Here is a 21,670-nt window from a genome sequence, read left to right on the forward strand (position 1 = left end):
ACCTCCCCCTCACATATACTTAAGGAACAAGTAGTCATTGCCTTACAATAATTAAAGTACAAAAATAACTCAGTTTGAAAATTAAAGTGGAAAAAAGAGCTGTAAGATTGAGGCCAAGTAATCATATTATGTTGTGTTTTGACCAGACCAATCTTAAGTAGATTTTTTGCTATTGGAAAGGAGGAAGACACCATTGTTAATAGAATCATAGCCAACTTTTCTTTGGCATTTAGTCTCTTGATTGGGATATGAGAAAGAATTAGTAAATGTTCTGCAGTCTTGTGTTTAACTCTTAGTCTGAGCTATAATAGACATTTTAAAAAAAGGATCTGAGCTTGTTTGTTATGTGAAATACTTGGATATTGACCAAACACATCAGAATTACTAAAATCTATTCATACAGTTATAGAAATTTGCATTCAGAAATTTCTAATAAACTTTATTATTGCTCATTTTAAAGTGCCTTTTAGGTAACTTTACTTTCTCACAGACCAAAAATATATTTTTAAAGTAATTTCTGGTCTGTGAGAAAGTGAAAAGAATATTTTGTAGCTTTTTAATTTAAAAAATAAATGTGAATTTCAATAATTTAAAGATCCAAATAGATGTTACTCTAAACAAACTTTCACTTTTTGTGTTGTACAGATGTATTTACATGAATCCTGCAGAGTAATAATTCCTAATTGCTAAAGAGAAAGCTTTTCTCCCCCTACATATCTTTCCATGTCTAGGAAAAGGTTTTTTATCTTTGTCTTCATTCTTGATCTTTTCTCAATGTAATAGAAGTAACACTTAGCATAATTTACTGTAAGTACAGTTCTTCAGTAGAATGAATTCCGTTTGTGAATTATAAGAGGTTTTCCTGTTAAAGCGCTATGCTGTGCTATGCTATGCTATGCTAAGTCGCTTCAGTCATGTCCAACTCTGTGTGACCCCATAGACGGCAGCCCACCAGGCTCCCCCATCCTTGGGATTCTCCAGGCAAGAACACTGGAGTGGGTTGCCATTTCCTTCTCCAATGCATGAAAGAGAAAAGTGAAAGTGAAGTCACTCACTTAGTGACCCCATGGCTACCAGGCTCCTCTGTCCACGGATTTTCCAGGCAAGAGTACTGGAGTGGGGTGCCATTGCCTTAGCACTATAGATGCCATTTTCCTCAAGGTTCTACTTGTGAAACACCTTTTAATTTCTATAGGATTTAGCATAATTCTAGTGTTTTCCTTTAATATGATGTGTTTGATAGATTATAACATCACGATTTAGAACAAAGATGTACATATATTGGAATGATTATTTGCCTTTTTTCAAGTGGTTCATAAAATGGGACATAATAATGATGTAAACTTGCTTCTGATATTATGATATATGGAAACTTCTGAGAAAGCCATTATAAGATGAGACTTTGTCTTATGACAGTATAGTGTTGTCCTAATCAAATTTTATTTAAATGTTTTTTCTGTGTTCTTTTTTTTATTGCAAAATTTTTGATAGCTACCTTCATTTTGGCCTACCCTTTAGTCATAATCCCTAATAATAATGATGTATAACTTTTATCTCATTGGAAAATTATAAGGAATCTGAAGTTTATTTATACCTACTCTTCATTTATTCTGATTCTGTTGACTTGGAAATTCAAGACATTCTTTAATGACTTTTGTCTTTCGTGCTGCCTTAGCCATGGTCGTACCCTTGGTCTTGTCATGATGAATAACTTTAATCCTCATAATCTCAATTTCATGCGTCTTGTTCTCTAATCATTAGCTCATATTTTTCTGTCTAGTACCCCAACTCCAACAATTACTCTGCACCTCCAGTCACTTGATGGTAAGATATTTTTACTGTACCTCACCCTGTTAATGTTCTTTCATCCAGTTTAGCCAGCCCTAAATTCCATGAGCAGTCATTATAATTATTACCTTTATAAACAGGCCTCAGTTCCCTTATCTTTCTCTCACTTCATTTTACTTGCTTAATCCAAACCTCAAACTGGAGTTGAATTTTGTTGACTGCCTATGCTGCTAAACATGATTTGAGAAATACCATGACTGGTCTTATTTGAAATTAAAGGCTCCCTTGAGGTTAAGAGAACCCTTAATGCTGTCAAGCAATTGTAGTATATTTCTTTATTCCATTTTTCTTTCCCATTGTCCCAGAAAAATGTTACGTGCTTTGTACCTCAGATCCTCTAACAGCTCCCCACCAGTCCTCACTTTACCTCCTACTTCATTAACAAAATTGAGGTCATTAGAGGAAAACTTTTTTAACCTTTGACCATCACATCTCTGTAACCACCACCATCTGCTACTACCTACTACTAATATGTCTGTCATAGATGTCCTGCCCATTTCTTTAAGCCCATTCCCTCTGTTTGTATACAACCTTCCATCCCCTTTCACCTACTCAGGATCCTCACTCCAACAGTGTTTATCCTCTCCTAAATCTTCAGTTTCTCCCCATCTACTAAATCATCCCATCCACGTACAGGCATGCTATTATTTCTCCCGTTAAAAATTTTTTTTTTTTCTCTAGTATTTCTTCTAGTAGCTTCTTTACCATTTCTCTTCTACCTTTTATAGAATTCCTTAAAAGAGTTTTCTATACTTGCTGTTTTCAATTCATTTATTCTTGTTCTTTAACTCCCATTTGTTTGTTGTTGTTTAGTTGTTGAGTCATATCCAACCCTGCTCCGACCCCCATGTACAGCAGCCCACCAGGCTCCTCTCTCCATGCGACTTCCCAGGCAAGAATACTGGAGTGGGTTGCCATTGCTTTCCCTCAGGGGATCTTCCCCACCCAGAGATAGAACCCGTGTCAAGTGCAATGGCAGGTGGGTTCCTTACTACTGAGTCTCCAGGGAAGCCCTTAACTCTCATTACCCTACTTCAAACATATTTCTTTGATCTTCCACGCATCAGTTCAGTTCAGTTCAGTCGCTCAGTCATGTCCGACTCTTTGCGACCCCATGAATTGCAGCATGCCAGGCCTCCCTGTCCATCACCAACTCCCGGAGTTCATTCAAACTCATGTCCATCGAGTTGGTGATGCCATCCAGCCATCTCATCCTTTGTTGTCCCCTTCTCCTCCTGCCCCCAGTCCCTCCCAGCATCATGGTCTTTTCAAATAAGTCAACACTTCACATCAGGTAGCCAAAGTATTGAAGTTTCAGCTTCAGCATCAGTCCTTCCAATGAACACCCAGGACCGATCTCCCTTAGGATGGACTGGTTGGATCTCCTTGCAGTCCAAGCGACTCTCAAGAGTCTTCTCCAGCACCACAGTTCAAAAGCTTCAATTCTTTGGCACTCAGCTTTCTTCACAGTCCAACTCACACATCCATACATGACCCCTGGAAAAGCCCTTTGAATGCTCTCAGGGCTCTCCAGGCACTCCATATTCTTAAATCTGATGGTTGAGCCTCAACACTTGACCTACTTTACCTTATGTGTATGTGTGCTCAGTTGCTCACATGTGTCTGACTCTGCAATCCCATGGTTGTAGCCTTCTAGGCTCTTCTGTCCATGGGATTTTCCAGGAGTGGAGTGGAGTGAATTGCCATTTTCTCCTGCAGGGGATTGAACCCGCATCTCCTGCATTGGCTGTGCTGTGTGTTGAGTCCCTCAGTTGTTTCTGACTCTTTGTGACCCCATGGACTGTAGCCTATCAGGCTGTTCTGTCCATGGGGATTCTCCAGGCAAGAATACTGGAGTGGGTTGCTGTGCCCTCCTCCAGGGATATTCCCGACCCAGGTCTTCTGCATTGCAGGTGGTTTCTTGACCATCTGAGCCACCAGGGAAACCCATGAGTACTGGAGTGGTAGTCTGTCCCTTCTCCAGAGGATCTTCCCAGCCCAGGAATTGAATTGGGGTCTGCCTGCATTGTAGGCAGATTCTTTACTAGCTGAGCTACTAGGGAAGCCACTGAGCCACTATCTTATGGCAGCTTTGACATAGTAATTCTCCTTCCTCGTTGATTTATTCTATTTAATTGGTTTGTAGGGCACTACACTCTCTTGATTTTCCTGTTTACTTATTATACCTGCTTAATCTCCTTTGTAGATTTTTTTTTTCTGATCTCTTAATTTGGAAGTGCCCCAGGTTTCTAGTCCTCTTGTCTTGTTTTCCTTTCTTTCTTCACTCCCCGACTTGGTGATCTTATGAAGTCCAGTTGTTTTAAGTATCATTATATTGTGATAGTTAACAAAAATTACATTTCAGATCTCTCTCTAGAATTCTAAATCCCTCTCTGGAATTCTAAACTCAGCTGCATTTTTAAAACCCTTTTGTTCAGATTTGCATATGTTAAAAGTAGAGCCACTTCCTACCACCTCTAATACTACCGTTTGGTCTGAATTACCATCATCTTAAAGATGGTTTCTGTGCTTTCAGCCTATACTCACTTCACACAGTAGCAGCCAGAATGCTGCTTTAAAAGCCTAAATCACAAACAAACAAAACATAAGTTGGATTATGTCATTTCTCTGAGCAAGATCCTATGACTAACTCCCCTACTTCCCTAAGTCTTTACACAAGTGACTGCCTTCTCTGCGGGGTCTTCTCTGACCAGCTTATTTAAGTGTCTAAATGTGTCTTTCTCCTCAGCCTTGTGCCAGGGATTTCTCATCCCTTACTCTGTTTCTTTGATAACATTGACTACTTTTAATATAGCAAATATAAATTAGTTACCTATTATGTTTATTTTCAGTGTTTATCTCCTTTGATTATAGAGTATAAGCTCATGAAGGCAGAGGTATTTCTTCACTGATGTATCTAAAGTAGGTATAATGTCCAGCATATGGAAGGTGCTCAAAAGATCTTTATCCAATGAAAGAATGTTAGTAACCATTGAGTATCTCTACCAAGAGTAAACAACAAAAAAAATGAGTTATGCTTTTGTTTGCCTCCTTGCTAGCAAGATTAATTAAATACTTAAACATTTTAAGAAATTTAGTTTTATGAATGTTTCAGTTAGACTTCATTTCCTAATACAAAATGTGAAGCTACTAAAATTAAAAAATACTATAAACAGGCTTTTGTTACTCTAGTGTCTATAAAACCATACTTTTGAGACTTTTCATAATTGTTTTGACACAACTGATCTTTCTTTATCCTAGCAATGTTCTTTTAACAATCAGTTATGTTAATACTAATATATGGTTACATCAGGTTTGAACTTTATTGCTTTTAGTCAGTCAAATTCCAGAGCAATTTTACATTGATAATTAGTTTCTTTCTAATGTATTGTCTCCTACTTTTTCATTTATTTTTCAAGCATTGAGAGCTTACTGTGTGCATAGCTTACTAAACCCACTATGCTGAGGGTTTGTGGGTATAAAGCCAAATCTTTGTATTAAAACATGAGTATTGATGGCAAGTGAAATTGACTTGTTCAGGGAAGGAGCCTGTCTGCGTCTTAGGGACAAAACAGTAAGATTACAGAGATTTGGCAAAAACAGAGCAAAAACACTTTCATGCACATGCACACACATTTGGTTAATCTCTTCTGCTACTGGAGATCCATAAATATAGTTACTATATTTGTAAATATCAGTGATGAATTTGTTTAACTGAAGGCTGTTCTATATAATTCTTAACTTTATGACATTTAAATTATGGAAATAATTTGCTTTACAAATAAATTGGCTACCAGTTTTCTTTAAATAGTTAGCTTTGACTGGATGTGATTATAACTGTTCAGAGTCTCAGTATTGTGAATATAATATATAATTAATGGTACAAACAGGGTTATTGTTTATTCTCACATTACTTATTAGCACATGTCTTAAAGGAAATTGTTAAGCAAGAGGTTATAAAGTAAACAAAGTGTACAACAAAGTTACTGTTTTTCTTTTTGTAGAAATTTGTGGTAGGGAGAGCACAGTTGTTTTTCTGTTATTAAAATAATATTAAAAACTTTTTGTTATTAAATAATATTAAAAATAATATTTTGTTATTTTTGTAGCATAGGTAGTGACATAATTTGAGAGACTGAAAGTTTTTGTTTTAATTTATCTGAAAAGCATACTGTGTGCTGATTTGCTTTTATTTGAAATAATATAATGAAGTTCTGAGAAGTCTGTATAGGGGTATTTTATTTTAAACAAACTTACTGATTAAATAATTCTATAGTATTTGAGTATTGCCCAGTTTACTTTGCTAGGAAGCATTAAAAACATTAGGGCAAGTTTTTATTAAAACTATTTTTTAAGAATTTTCTTTTTTTTTTTTTTTTTTTTTTTAATTTTATTTTATTTTTAAACTTTACATAACTGTATTAGATTTGCCAAATATCAAAATGAATCCGCCACAGGTTTAGTGATTTACTTCCATTATTTAATTTGATCTTTACAGTCTGAAGGAGACACCTCATTATTCCTATTTTGTAGCTAAGAAACTGAAAAAGAGATTAGGTAATTTACCTTAGATTTTGCAATTAGTAAGCAGCAGAACCAGCATTTCAACTTTAACTCTCATCTTACACATTCAGTGTCAAAAATGAGGGGAAATAGGTAGTTACTGTATCATCATGTGAACTTCTCTGTATTTTTGGAAAAAAAATAGAGAAAAAAGGAGGGGAAATATTCTCCCTATAAACATAAGCCTTTGAGAGCTAGTAGTTTGTCTTCCCTCCTCCCTGCTCCCCTCCCTTCCTCCCCTCTAGTCTTTCCCTCCCTCTTCCTTCACTCTCCTCCTTCCTGCAATATCAGTGCATAGGCCTCACCTTCAGAGATTCTTATTTGACTTCTTAGAGGTAGGGCCCTGCACGTGTGTTGTGGTGGTTGTCCTTAACTTTCCCAAGTGATACTAATGTCTACATAGACTTGATTACCATTGTTTACTCTTTGTTTTCTTTTACCTGTCCTCTTTGGTGCTTTCTGTCTGGGCTCATACTCAGCCCTAATATTTTTACTTGGCTTCTCTTGTGTTGTCTCCAGCAGTCCTCTAAAAATCTCTTATAACTTGTTCAGTTCTATTAGCAGATTTCCAGGGCCCAGCCCAGATTACCGAATCAGGATTGCTCAGGGGAGGGCCCAGAATCTGAATTTTATAATTCAAATAGATTGATCAGGTTTAAGAAACTGAATTAAAGCCCCAGTTCCCTTTTTGTTGTTCAGTCACTTAGTCATGTCTGACTCTGCGACCCCATGGACTGCAGCACTCCAGGCTTCTCCATCCTTCACCATTTCCCAGAGTTTGCTCAAACTCATGTCCATTGAGTCGATGATGCCATCCAGTTCCCTTTACCTAGGGTCATAATAACCTCTTTCAGAGAAGATAGACGTAATTCACTTGTGAAAGTGAAAGTGAAGTCGCTCAGTCGTGACTCTTTGCGACCCCATGGACTGACTGTAGCCTACCAGGCTCCCCCTTCCATGGGATTTTCCAGGCAAGAATACTGGAGTGGGTTGCCATTTCCTTCTCCAGGGGATCTTCCCGACCCAGGGATTGAACCCAGTCTCTTGAATTGTAAGCAGACGCTTTACCGTCTGAGCCACCAGGGAAGTCACTTGTAGTCATACATATTAAAAGTAACTTCAAAGTGATGATAGTGATGATGAAGATACAGATCTTACAGACAGCCCCAGCATAAGGTTTTTTCTTACAGTTTTTGTATAAAATACTAACTATGATTATGTTTACTTTCAACAAGCACAATAAGACTGAAGACAACTCCAAATCTACTATCATTTTTAGGAAGGAGCATATATTAGGCATCTTTTTTTCTTTCTTAATTTTTGCCTGATTTTTCTTATTGGTCCCTAAAAGAGGGTGAAAGAAGAGGCAGGTTCAAATATAATCACGGAGTATTGCTGCACAGACATTTCCAGTTGATGACAGATGGAGTAAAAAAAAGTCTTCTAAACAAGAATGGAATGTTCTTCTTTCATTTCTTTTAAACCTCAGTTAGATTTAGAGGAAATTGTTTGTTGCTAACTTGTATTCTCTTTAAAGAGAGTTTGGGGGGGATGGTTGCTGTGGGAACTTTGTTGATAGTTGAAGTGGATCCTTTTATATAAAGAGAAATTATCATTAAATACTATGCCTAATTTTCATTGTGATTTTTAAAAAATTACCATGTAATAAGATGATTTTGATGAACTAATATTCTATAGATGCCTAAAAATTTTGGTTGCTTTAACAGTACTAATTAAAAACATGTTTGCATTGGAAAGTCTGGATTTCTTTAAGAATATAGCATGCCACATGTAATATTTCTTTCCTTTCCAACTGCTTTCTATTATATGCTTAGGGTTTAGATCGCTCCAATTCCTGGGTTAACACTGGTGGTCCAAAAGCTGCCCCATGGGGATCCAACCCCAGTCCAAGTGCAGAATCAACACAGGTGGTGTTTATGTTAGAGGTTTCTTTTTTGGCTGCTGATGTTTCCCTTTAGAATATTACTTCTTAGTATATACTATGATTTCAGTGGCTTGCTTTTTAATCATTAAAAAGTGTGTTTTTTGTTTACTTAGCACATTGTCCAACTGCTATGCATGAATACCACCAATTGCACCAGTAATACTCTCCTGTCCTGTTTCCTGTCTCCTCCTTCCTTCGTTGTACACCCCATTGATGTTTCAGTGCCTGCTGCTTATGTAACTGATGGCTTTGATAACAGTTTCTACCCTCGGGGTACCACATCTTCAGGAAGAATTAAAATAAAAAAATTTTGTGTGGAAAAAACCTGACAGTTTTTCATTTGCTTTTGGTTTAAAGTGTAGCTATTGTATCATTCTCCTTTAGCATTTATTATCTTGTCATTTTTTTCATAATCACTGACTAGAAATGTTGTTAATAAGCTGAAAGTAAATATGAACAGTATATGATCCCCATGCTGTAAGATTAAGTACCAGAAACAAAAATCTGTTTTAATCTGTGCTGTGTTGCAAAGTATGAAATTTGTTGTAACCTCTTTGTACTAGGTTTTGCTTACTTTAGTCTAGTTGCTTGATAGTTAATACTGCATGATTCCTCAAAATATACTTCTCACCTGTGTGCTGGCTTTAGAGGAAGATGCTCTCTCTCATTCTTGAGGGAAAAATTTAATTGCAAATTCATTATTATAAATGAATATGGCAGATCTGAATCATAATTTTTGATGATAATGAAACATAAAAGAAACCATTCTAAACTTTTAATTTTTTAAATTAAATATAAAATTCTTGATTTCTCTTTTTGGTCTGAGACCAGTGAGAAGTATGTTTTTACTTTTTGCATTTTCTTACTAGATACATGCATGTGTATATATCACAGAGATAAAAGTTTCATTCTTTGCAGCACTCTCAATTTATATAATCATTAAAATATTTACCTTTTAAGGATAAAATATATAGAAGCCATTTTGATATTTCTAATACATTGTCATTAAACCAACTTAAATGGTGAAAATGGGATGAGCAATAAAATAGATGGTTGTTGAAACCACAGTAAAGCTCTATTTAAAAAATTGTATGTAATCCTTGAGGTGCAAAGTCATTCACAGCAGACTTTAATGTTATCTCGTCATTCATTCATCTTCACTCCATAGGCTATGGATCGAAGTTGTAATCGTATGTCTTCGCACACAGAGACGTCAAGTTTCTTACAAACATTAACGGGACGCTTACCAACTAAAAAGGTAGATTCATATGAAGACAATTCATATAGGGGGAAAATAATTCCAATATAACCAGAACAAGATGTTAAAATAATTGGATTGCTTTTAAAGATACATTTGAGCAAGCATTGCTTGTCTGATGCCTTTTTGGGCATGCCTTTCCTTTGCAGGCCCTTTTACATTATTATAATGCTTATATCTTTGTGGATGAATATTTTTAGTTTAGTGACTTAAATTTGATCATCAAATTTTAGTACCAAAAAATTGTATCAACTCTTAATTCTGTTTCTGTAACTTGCTTCTGTTTTGTGTTTTAAATCTCCAGGGAAAGGAAGATGAGTTAGAAAAATTATCACTCTTAGTAAGAAATGTTGATTTGCTTCCCTTATGCACAGTTTTGTTAGTCCTTTTTCATAATATACACTATTTTGCAAATGCTTTGTATGCATATCCATTATAAGGCAGGAAATTTCTGCTGTTTTAATAAAATGACTTTAAATACCTGAGACCTTGAAAATTGATGGCTGATATCAAAGTTTAAATTTTTAAAGGTATTTCCTAAATTGTACCAGCAAAGTTCGTGAATGTATTTGCATATGTTGAAATATATATGTAAGACAAAAGCCAGATTTTATTGTAGCTGTGAGCTTTTGGTCTAGTTTCTGTTTGCAGGTACAATTTAGGAGGCTCTTTCCCACCTGTCCTTTTAAAATTACATTTTACTGCAAGATAACATGTAATTTTTCAGCTGTTCAACATGCCACTGTCTTACATGTATAAATAGCCGTTTCGTTAATGGGTGTCCTCACTGCATCGTTGAATGGTTCACATGCCTTATTTTGCTTATCCTCATTATATCTTCATTTGTATTTGCATTATTATTTGATTTGTGTTATCAGCAGACCTGGCATTGATAATAACTTTGGATTTACTTCTGGATAGCTTTTTCATGAGGAGCTGGCTTTGCAGTGGGTTGTTTGCAGTGGCAGCGTTCGGGAATCAGCTTTGCAACAAGCCTGGTTCTTTTTTGAGTTAATGGTGAGCAAACTAAACACATTTTGTAATACTGTTTTCCTTATTGAATAATTTTGTGTTGGCTCATTATTACCGTCCTAGAAATCTTTCTCTGTTGTCCATGTTACGGTTTTACATGTGCCTCCAAAGAAAAATTATGTTTGCTATATCTCTAAATAACACTGTGGATAATTAGCACTATTTAGATGGAGTTATAAAGTTAATTTTAAGTCTGTTTTTAGGATAGTTGGAGAAGCTAGCTATCTTTTTTGGAGAAGGAAATGACAACCCACTCCAGTGTTCTTGCCTGGAGAATCCCAGGGATGAGGGAGCCTGTTGGGCTGCTGTCTGTGGGGTCGCACAGAGTCGGCCACGACTGAAGCAACTTAGCAGCAGCAGCAGCAGCAATCTTTTTAACCTGTGATACGTTCTGTCTTAGTCCAAACATACTAGTGTATAATGGCAATACCAGATAAAAAGAGCTTTATAGATACCTACTGCTTTTATGGCTAGAAAGCTCTTAAAATGGTGAAAGCTCTTAAAAGGGAAATGGTGGTTACAGACAATAAAAAACAACAATAATTTTTTCTTAATTCAGTAAATGATATTAAAAACATAAATGAATTAATATTTTTGTAAATATTTATACACACAACATAAACACATATATACATAAAAGCAATGTGCATACACACACCATGTGGTCAGACCTGTGGCCTAGGGATTATCAAGGCACAGAGAGATTAAGATCTTGTTTAAGTGTACATAGCTTGTAGACAGCAGACCTCTGATTCAGACTCAGGTATTCTGGCACTCAGGCCCTTCCTCTCTATCTATAGAAAGCTGAAAAAGTTTCACTTTTTCTTTTTACATAATTTTCTTTCAAAAATTATGTAAAATAATAAGAAACAAGAGCAAAACAACAACAAAAGATAGCAAACAATGGAGGTTCTAGAGTATGCCACTCACAGTCATTCTCAGTATTGAATTAAAACTAAATGAGGTATTATTTCACACCAGTCAGAATGGCCATTATTAAAAAGTCTACAAGTGATAAATACTGGAGAGAGAGTGGAGAAAAGGAAGCCCTCCTACACTGTGGGTGGGAATGTAATTTAGTGTGGCCACTGTGAAAAACAGTATGAAGTTTCCTTAAAAAACTAAAACTAGAGTTGCCCTGTGATCTAGCAACCTCACTCCTGGACATGTTATCTGGAGAAAACTCTTATTTGAAAAGATACATACACCCAAATGTTCATAGCAGCACTATTTATAATAGCCAAGACATGGAAGCAACTAAAGTGTCCATTGACAGATGAATGGATAAAAAAGAGAATTTTCTAGGCAAGAGTACTGGAGTGGGTTGCCATTTCCTTCTCCAATAGATACACAATAGAATACTATTCTATTATAAATATAAAAAAGAATTAAATAATGCCATTTGCAGCAATATGGATGCACCTAGAGATTACCATACTAAATAAAGTAAGTCAGAAAGTTAAATATCATAGGATATCACTTATTTGTGGAATCTAAAAAATGCTACAAATCGACTTATTTACAAAATGGAAACAGACTCAGAGGTAGAAAAGAAACTTATAGTTACCAAAAAGGAAAGGGGATGGGAGAGGGATAAATTAGGAGTTTCTGATTAGCAGATACAAACTACTATATATATAAAGTAGATGAATAACACAGTCCCACTGTATAGCACAGGGAGCTATATTCAGTATCCTGAAGTAAACCATAATGGAAAAAAATATGAAAAAGAATGTATACAAAACTAAATCATTTGGCTGTAACCGGAAACTAACACAACACTATAAATCAACTATACTTCAGTAAAAGTTTTTTTTTTCTTAAAAAGACATTTCTTCTTGAGATTTGCTTTTCAGCAAAAAAATAAATCAGGGACCATATGTTAGTGATAGGCAACACATTTTTTCCCCCGGAGACTAAACATCAAATTGTAATTCATCTGCTTTTAATATAAGATCAATAGCCTTATATGTATGTTCAGATTTCTTAAAACACGAAATAGTCAAAATGGTACAGGTTGACTTGTTTCTACTATTTACCAACTGTAAAATCTTGTCATTAATTTCCCTGAATTTAAAATTCTTTATTGTACACACTGTGATAAGAATTTATATCTAAAAGTATTTTGTAAATTGAAATTACTTTGATTTTTATCTAACATTTTAATCTTAATATGTATTCATCATGCCACAGGATGCTAAGTGCTAAAGATACTACATGCAGTCAAGATTTTTGATCACTCAGAGCTACCAGTTGCAGGGGACATGGAATGGCACAGTTGCTGAGTCTTAGAAAGATTTAACTTAAAGTAATTTCAAAGGATGAACATTTTTTTCTGTTGACATACCCAGAATTTTTTTCCCATTGATAGCCGGAATAGTTTTATGAAGGTGTTACAGAGATTGAGTTTTATATTGTTTGATATTTCTTTACAACATACAAAATATTGTAGGGAACTTTTTCATAATCTTTGAGGAATTAAGAGTATTTTAGCCTTCTATTAAATCATGTGGTATATTGACAGAAATGACCCTAAAGTTTAGGGTTCTGTAACTGCTAGTTACACCCATAAGAACTGCTCTGTGGCACAGGGAGCTCAGCTTGGTGCTCTGTGATGACCTAGATGGGTGGGATGGAGTGAGGTGAGGGGAGGTCCAAGACAGAGGGGATATATGTATACGTAGAGCTGATTCACTTCCTTGTACAGCAGACTAACACAACATTGAAAAACAATTATATTTCAGTTTTTTTAAAAAAGAAATTGAACTAATGGCTTATTTCTTTTTTCAGGTAAAGAGCATGGTGCATCATTTATACTTTAATGATAAACTTGATGCACCAAGGAAGACTCGTTTTCCAGAACGTTTCATGGATGACATTGCTGCTCTTGTTAGCACAATTGCTAGTGATATAGTTTCACGATTTCAGAAGGTAATGATAACTTATTTTTAAAAACTAAGTCAGTCTTTCAGGCACACATTAAACTACCATACTTTTGTTTTTCTTTTTTAATTTTGTTTCTCAGGACACAGAAATGGTTGAGAGACTCAACACAAGCCTTGCATTTTTTCTCAATGATCTGTTGTCTGTTATGGACAGAGGATTTGTCTTCAGCCTTATAAAGACCTGCTATAAACAGGTAAAGTATAATTAGTAATAATTAGTAATGAAATAATTTAAATTCTGTGTTTGCTCTTTAAGGGCTAGAGCTAAGAAACTTTCATGAACACATTTATATAGTGATGTTTTTAAAAAGTGGCATATTTATTAGTAAGGCAAAAATAAATCACATCAGTTCATAGAACTATGGCAAGCTGCTATCAGTAGAGCCATCTTTTCCTTGAGTTTTCCTGGCCCACTCATGACTCTTTAATTCCATTTAGAAGTATACCATCAGTCAGTAGTCTATATGTAAAACAGCCCCAGGTTGCCATGCCAGAGTAGCATTTTTACTGAATGAACAGCTAACCAACCTTTTCTATCTTAAGTGATTTTTAAAGCAGTTGCATTTTGCTGTGTATTCCTCATGATGAAGCCCTAGACATTGTAGAGCTTAGAATCATGGGCAGATGTTTACCCAAGTCTAAAATATCACCATCTTGCCTTTTCTAAACTAAAAGTATCCTGGAACTTTTCTACAAACAGCTGGTTTTGTGTTAAAATTTTCAGCTAATTAATGAAACCTGGCTTTTAGAAGACATTAGTTATTTGTCCTGATAGACCATTTGGGTAGTAAGTTATATAATCATCCTAGAATTGCCTTTTAAGGCAGCTTTAAAAATATACAGGTCTCTTGTGTCCCATCCCAGCATTATTGAGGAGTTTGAATCCTGGTGGTCGGGTGGGGAGTGTGGGAAACAGTGCTTGTAAAGTACTTCCCTGCTGGTCCACAGATTAATTTAGGGGAACTACTGGTTTAAAATGCTATTTGGCAGTCTACTTAGAATTTTGAAAATCTGTTCAATTGGATGCCATTATTGTATGTATCTTTCTTTCTTTTTTCGCTGAGCCATGCATCATGTGGGATCTTCCCTGTCTGGGGATTGAATCCGTGCCCTGTATATTGGGAGCTTGGAGTCTTAACCCCTGGACCACCAGGGAAATCCCTGTAGTGTTTTTTAATAGAGAAGTTGAAACTATGCATGGGCACTGATCTGTTGGCAAGTATTTGCCACACAATGTATTATTCGTAACGTTTCCCCTGAAATTTCATGTATTATTGCTCTCAAAACCTGTCCTGTCTTTATTCTTTATTAACCTCCTACATTTGCCACACATTAAGCTAGACTCTAGGGATGCTAAAACTCTTAAAATAAGTCAGTTTCTAACTGTCTCCTCAAGTAAGTAATGGTGTAGTTGGGAAAACAGATAGTTATAAATATAGCTTAGCACAAAGTGCTGAAAAAAGAATGGATAATTTTTTATAAAGTTATTTTGATAGTATAATTTTTCTTCAGAAAGAATATCCTTGAGAGGTGGAAATATTAATACTGTATTGGAAATATAAGAATGTGGCTTTAAGAATGCACCTTGTCAGTGGACTTATACAGTAAATCTTGTAGTTCTCAGTTTTTTATTTTAGCAGTAACTCTGGAAAAAGCTGACACTGTTACTTAAACCACAAAACCCAAAGCTGTCCATTGAGTACTGTTTTCTAATTCTTTAATTCATCATTCTGGTGTTGGTATTAGAGAAATTATATGTTCAATTGGTATTTTTTTTTAATTTCTGCAATGCTTACAAGGTATCTTCAAAGCTTTATTCATTACCAAGTCCAAGTGTCCTGGTGTCCTTGAGGCTTGATTTTTTGCGAATCATCTGCAGCCATGAGCACTATGTTACCTTAAACTTACCCTGCAGCCTGCTCACTCCACCTGCATCACCATCACCTTCTGTTTCTTCTGCAACGTCTCAGGTATGCAAAATGTATAAAAAAATTTTTTTAAGCCTGCATTTGTGGAAAAAGTACTTTAAATGCTGGGAAAAGTGAAAAGTAACACTACTGAATAATAACTGTGTGATAGGCTCCATACTCAGGGCTTTGTAAGTAGTAAATGATTAAGTGCTTTATAAATATTAATCATTTACTACTCTTCATTGCAACCCTAAGAGGTACATTCTATTACTATTATTATTATTTTTTTACAGGTGAACTGAAACACAGAAAGATCAGTAACTTACCCAGGGTCACATAGTAAAAACTGGCAGAACTGGGCTTTGATCCGTGGCACATGTTGGCTTTATTCTAGGTCTAAGTTCTAACCATTTTGTTGTACCCCTCTGACTGATTTGAGCACAAGGGAGTGAATTCACCTACATAATAAACTCACTTGATGTTTTCACAAGTTGGGTTTTCTTGATGCAGACACAGACTGAGTTTGGGGGGGGCAAGATGTTTATTAGCTGTCAGTACCTATGGAAGGAAAAGGAATGAAGTATAATTAGCAGAGAAAGAAGTAAAACAGCAATGCAGTCCTGGCAAAGCCCTGCCTGCCTCTCTTGTATCCAGAGAACCCAAGGGAAACTAGATGTTGTTCATGGGTTTTCACAGGGTGCCTAATAATTGCTCTAAAGATGCAAAGGATTTTCATAGCAATTATTATGTGTCCTGTCATATAGATTGAAATGAAGGTATTTTGTGGTTTTAGTATCAGAGGAGCCTAGATGTTCCCTCCTAGGGAAATGTTTTGCTATATAATTCCTAAGACAAACAAGCTACTTCCTTAAGCTCTTGTTTTTTTGAAAAAATTTGTTTATTTGGCTGTGCTGGGTCTTAGTCGAGGCATATGAACTCTTACTTGTGACATGTGAGATCCAGTTCCCTGACAGGGATTGAATCCAGGCCTCCTGCATTGGGAACGCAGAGTCTTAGCCACTGGACCACCAGGGAAGTCCCTTCCTTATATTCTTAATGTCTAAAGTCAAAGGTGATCTGAACTCTTCTTAAGTTTGCTTTTGAGACTTTTAATTCCTGAAAGTAATTTACTACACTAGATCAATCTTATATGTTTGATAAAGAAAATTTTGAACTTTACTCAGAAAGATTGAAAAACACAGAGATCACCCACAACTTCTCATTTTTTACCTTTGCAAAAATTCTTAAGGATCAGCCTATTTCCACATACTTTTACCTGGCTAAGATGCGTTTCTTCTAATAACTAATGAGGCTAGTCTTTTGTTCTCTTCCCCCATCCTCTGTCAAAGATGTGGCTACACAGTCAAGGACAAATTAATTATAGGTAAAGTTCCTTAAACCTTTAATGAAACACATTTGTTTATATTTGATTCCCTGCTGAATATTTTCTCCAGCCAAGAAATTAATAGAATTTCTTCCAATGTCCCGTCATCCCCTACTTTCTCATCTAGCTGCATAATTTTCAGATTCTAGTAGATGACAGAGACATCACTCTTTGGGAGGTAGGGACCTGAATAGTTTTATATACTTACTAAGAAGGTGATTTCTCCATAGAGAAATCTGAAGTCTGTTGTAAGAAACCTCACATTGTTGGTCTTGAATATGGATTAAAGGGTGATAAGGTTGAGGACATTCTTGCCTTGAACTGTATCTTGGGGGATGCTATTTTTCAGTATTAGAAAACTTGTAAAAACTCGGAATGAACCAAAAAATAATAGTAATTTTCTAGAGATAGTATTTTCCCTGAAAAAAACAGCTTCATTAGTATTTGAAATTTCTCTGGAAACCAATAGCATTTGACTATGAATATTTCTCTTGTACTCAACAGTGAGTACATAATGTATCATATAGATTTAGTTCTTTTTTCCATTCAGAATATGATAGTGAAATAGTTAGTGGCTAAAAGTATAAAGGAAAAATCAGATGAAAAAATTTAATATGAGAAAAAGGAAATTGAAAATAATTTAAAATGTTATTTCATCATAGTTTCCTATACCAAAAGTAAGAGCAGGTGCTTTCTCCAGTGTTAATAATAGTAATGTAAAAATTAACTTAAAATGTTTGTCTCTCACTCTCTTTGATGCTCACATCTCGTTTGTTGTAATGCTCTGTCTATAGAATGTTTTGTTGCATAGCTATTATAGTTTTTGTTCTACTTCACTCCCAGAGTTCTGGATTTTCCACCAATGTCCAAGACCAGAAGATTGCAAATATGTTTGAATTGTCTGTGCCTTTCCGCCAACAGCATTATTTGGCAGGACTTGTGTTAACAGAGCTGGCTGTCATTTTGGACCCTGATGCTGAAGGGTGAGTAGACCAGTTTTGCTGTGTACAGTATCAGTTTGATTTTGGACAGTGGAACAGAAGTATCCCACTTAACTTTCTGGGACTCAAAAGAACATTCTTTACCATTCTTCTTCTACTTCTCTGTTCACTAAGTTCCATACTCATGTTTTTTCTGTATTTCATCAGTTTTAAGAAAGACATTTTTGTCATCTCTGAATGTGATGTTTGTCTTGAAGTTAGCGTGTATCATGTTCTATCATGGTTTAGTTGGTAGTATTTTTCTCCTCTTAGTAGTACCTGAAATATTTGTGCATGTTAGTAGATGGACTTTCAGATTTGTTGATATGCCATAAGCACAATTCAGTTAAGGAAAATAGACTAATCTGTTTGATTCTTTGGGAGTAAAATTTGTCATTTGCTATCATATTAATAATATATAGCATGTACTTCAAAATTTGTTCTATAAACAAGTAAACTTGTTTTAAAAACTTCCACACTTTTAAAGAATTATTGAAAATTGATATAGCAAGAAGAGTTCATTGTCTGATGATTTGAATTTGCAGAAACAGCTTTTCTATAAATGTATTGTGATCTAAGATCCTTGTAGGGTATTTCTATCTTAATAGCTGTTTTCTTTTTTCTGAATTTCTTTTTTTAAATTTAAATTTATTTATTTTAATTGGAGGCTAATTACTTTACAATATTGTATTGCTTTTGACATACACGTGTTCCCCATCCTGAACCCCCCTCCCACTTCCCTCCCCGTAGCATCTCTCTGGGTCATCCCAGTGCACCAGCCCCAAGCATCCTGTATTCTGCATCGAACCTGGACTGACGATTCATTTCTTATATGATATTATACATGTTTCAATGCCATTCTCCCAAATCATCCCACCCTCTCCCCTCTCCCACAGAGTCCAAAAAACTGTTCTATACATCTGTGTCTCTTTTGCTGTCTTGCATGCAGGGTTATCGTTACCATCTTTCTAAAGTCCAAATATATGCGTTGGTATACTGTATTGGTGTTTTTCTTTCTGGCTTACTTCACTCTGTATAATAGGCTCCAGTTTCATCCACCTCATTAGAACTGATTCAAGTGTATTCTTTTTAATGGCTGAGTAATGCTCCATTGTGTATATGTACCACAGCTTTCTTATCCATTCATCTGTTGATGGACATCTAGGTTGCTTCCATGTCCTGGCTATTATAAACAGTGCTGCAGTGAACACTGGGGTACACATGTCTCTTTCCCTTCTGGTTTCCTTGGTGTGTATGCCCAGCAGTGGGATTGCTGGATCATAAGGCAGTTCTATTTCCAGGTTTTTAAGGAATCTCCACACTGTTCTCCATAGTGGCTGTACTAGTTTGCATTCCCACCAACAGTGTAAGAGGGTTCCCTTTTCTCCACACCCTCTCCAGCGTTTATTGCTTGTAGACTTTTGGATCGCAGCTTTTCTGACTGGCGTGAAATGGTACCTCATTGTGGTTTTGATTTGCATTTCTCTGATAATGAGTGATGTTGAGCATCTTTTCATGTGTTTATTAGCCATCTGTATGTCTTCTTTGGAGAAATGTCTATTTAGTTCTTTGGCCCATTTTTTGATTGGGTCGTTTATTTTTCTGGAATTGAGCTGCAGGAGTTGCTTGTATATTTTTGAGATTAGTTGTTTGTCAGTTGCTTCATTTGCTATTATTTTCTCCCATTCCAAAGGCTGTCTTTTCACCTTGCTTATAGTTTCCTTTGTTGTGCAGAAGCATTTAATTTTAATTAGGTCCCATTTCTTTATTTTTGCTTTTATTTCCAATATTCTGGGAGGTGGGTCATAGAGGATCCTGCTGTGATTTATGTTGGAGAGTGTTTGCCTATGTTCTCCTCCAGGAGTTTTATAGTTTCTAGTCTTACGTTTAGATTTTTAATCCATTTTGAGTTTATTTTTGTGTATAGTGTTAGAAAGTGTTCTAGTTTCATTCTTTTACAAGTGGTTGACCAGTTTTCCCAGCACCACTTGTTAAAGAGATTGTCTTTAATCCATTGTATATTCTTGCTTCCTTTGTCAAAGATAAGGTGCCCATGGGTGCGTGGATTTATCTCTGGGCTTTCTATTTTGTTCCATTGATCTATATTTCTGTCTTTGTGCCAGTACCATACTGTCTTGATGACTGTGGCTTAGTGGTAGATTCTGAAGTCAGGCAGGTTGATTCCTCCAGTTCCATCTTTCTTTCTCAAGATTGCTTTGGCTATTCGAGGTTTTTTTGTATTTCCATACAAATTGTGAAATTATTTGTTCTAGCTCTGTGAAAAATACCGTTGGTAGCTTGATAGGGATTGCATTGAATCTATAGATTGCTTTGGGTAGTATACTCATTTTCACTATATTGATTCTTCCGATCCATGAACATGGTATATTTCTCCATCTATTAGTGTCGTCTTTGGTTTCTTTCACCAGTGTTTTATAGTTTTCTATATATAGGTCTTTAGTTTCTTTAGGTAGATACATTCCTAAGTATTTTATTCTTTTCATTGCAATGGTGAAGGGAATTGTTTCCTTAATTTCTCTTTCTGTTTTCTCATTATTAGTGCATAGCTGTTTTCAAAAGTTTTTATGACCATAACTCATTTGGGTAATAATTGCTCTTTTTTTTCAACTTTCCTCATAGTAGGATCATTAAGGAGTTTGTAATGCAGTTTAACCTGAAGTAAGAGCTCCAGAGAACAAAAGGAGATATTTTGAGCAGGTTTTATAAGAATCCTATGATGTACTTATTGAGCAAATGAAATGAGGTTTGTGACATTCTTAGCAATAGTTACATAGTTAATGCTTAACAAATTGTGAAAGGCTAAATCTTATGCAAATTAAAGTCATGAGTTTTTTCGTAACAGCATCTTCTCGTGTTAGGGATATATTAAGAAGCAGGTTTTCACACTGTGCTTTGCAGAACTGTAGGGTTCTGAAAAGGTTCTTAGTGTGTTTCCATGTAGGATGGGGTTGTGGTGCAGACATTGGAATAGGGGAAGGCAGGCTTAGTGGGTGAGACTCTGGGTCTCGCACCCCTGCTTGCCACCAGTTTTTTATTTTGCCATTGTTAAATGAATATAATGTCATTTTGGGGGAAAAAGGATCCATTGTTTGAAAAAAATCCCTCTGAAAGTAACTTCTAAACATACTGCCTTTCCTAAGTAACTTAAATCTCAATCATTTGAATTTATATTTCCAGTATTTTTACTTGATATATCAGAATAATTTTGGTTACCAGAAATAGAAAACTTTTCTTCTTGCCTGTTTTATTAAAGGAAGGATAGTTATCATTTAATATTTGGAAGAAAGAGGCAAGGTTTTAGCACAGTATAACCAGCAGCTCAGTGATGTTATCAGGGTTATGTTTCTTTTATATCTTATTTCTGCTAGGAGCCTCAGCTTTATCCTGAGGCTAGTGTGCCTTTCATGACTATAAGATAGTTGCTCTGCCAATTCGGATTAAATTCTTACTTGTTCGTGTCCAGCAGAGCAGAGAGGGGAAAAAACCCCTCTTCGCAAGCAGGCAAAGCACATCTTTCTTTGGACTGGTCTGGCTCACTTGCCTGTCCTGCACTGTTAGACACCAGAGCAATGCCAGGTTCCCAGGTGAGTTAGATCACTTTAACTCACATGTGGTGCTTAGACAGGTTTTGGTTCATGGGTGGTCTGTTACAAAGCAGAAGATAAGGAGCTCATGCCTAAATAATAATCAGCTGTCACTAAAAAGTGTTTCGTTCATGTGATTTTTTTTGGTAGACCTTCTCAATTAAGGAAACAGTTGATTAACATTAATCTCTTCTCATCTT

At 35.8% G+C, this 21,670-nt stretch overlaps 1 protein-coding gene across 7 annotated transcripts in view; it reads left to right on the forward strand.

Moving 5' to 3' along the window:
- The window catches only part of DOCK7 (dedicator of cytokinesis 7), a 189,207-nt gene that overhangs the window by 110,217 nt on the left and 57,320 nt on the right, over positions 1–21,670 (forward strand). For 4 of the 7 annotated variants that reach the window (XR_008715904.1, XM_055585645.1, XM_055585640.1 and 1 more), the window contains exons 23-29: positions 8,247–8,339; positions 9,525–9,614; positions 10,536–10,631; positions 13,437–13,577; positions 13,672–13,785; positions 15,391–15,561; positions 17,729–17,868. Coding sequence is in view for 6 of the 7 variants with exons in the window: in XM_055585645.1 (XP_055441620.1) it covers positions 8,247–8,339; positions 9,525–9,614; positions 10,536–10,631; positions 13,437–13,577; positions 13,672–13,785; positions 15,391–15,561; positions 17,729–17,868 (845 nt within the window). In the remaining variant the exon portion in view is untranslated. Of the gene's footprint in view, positions 1–8,246; positions 8,340–9,524; positions 9,615–9,918; positions 10,454–10,535; positions 10,632–13,436; positions 13,578–13,671; positions 13,786–15,390; positions 15,562–17,728; positions 17,869–21,670 lie in introns of those variants that run through there. The other 3 variants (XM_055585642.1, XM_055585644.1, XM_055585646.1) reach the window with 2 other exon arrangements.

The sequence above is a fragment of the Bubalus kerabau genome, chromosome 6 (genome assembly GCF_029407905.1).
Source record: "Bubalus kerabau isolate K-KA32 ecotype Philippines breed swamp buffalo chromosome 6, PCC_UOA_SB_1v2, whole genome shotgun sequence".
NCBI classification, from domain to species: Eukaryota; Metazoa; Chordata; class Mammalia; order Artiodactyla; family Bovidae; genus Bubalus; species Bubalus kerabau.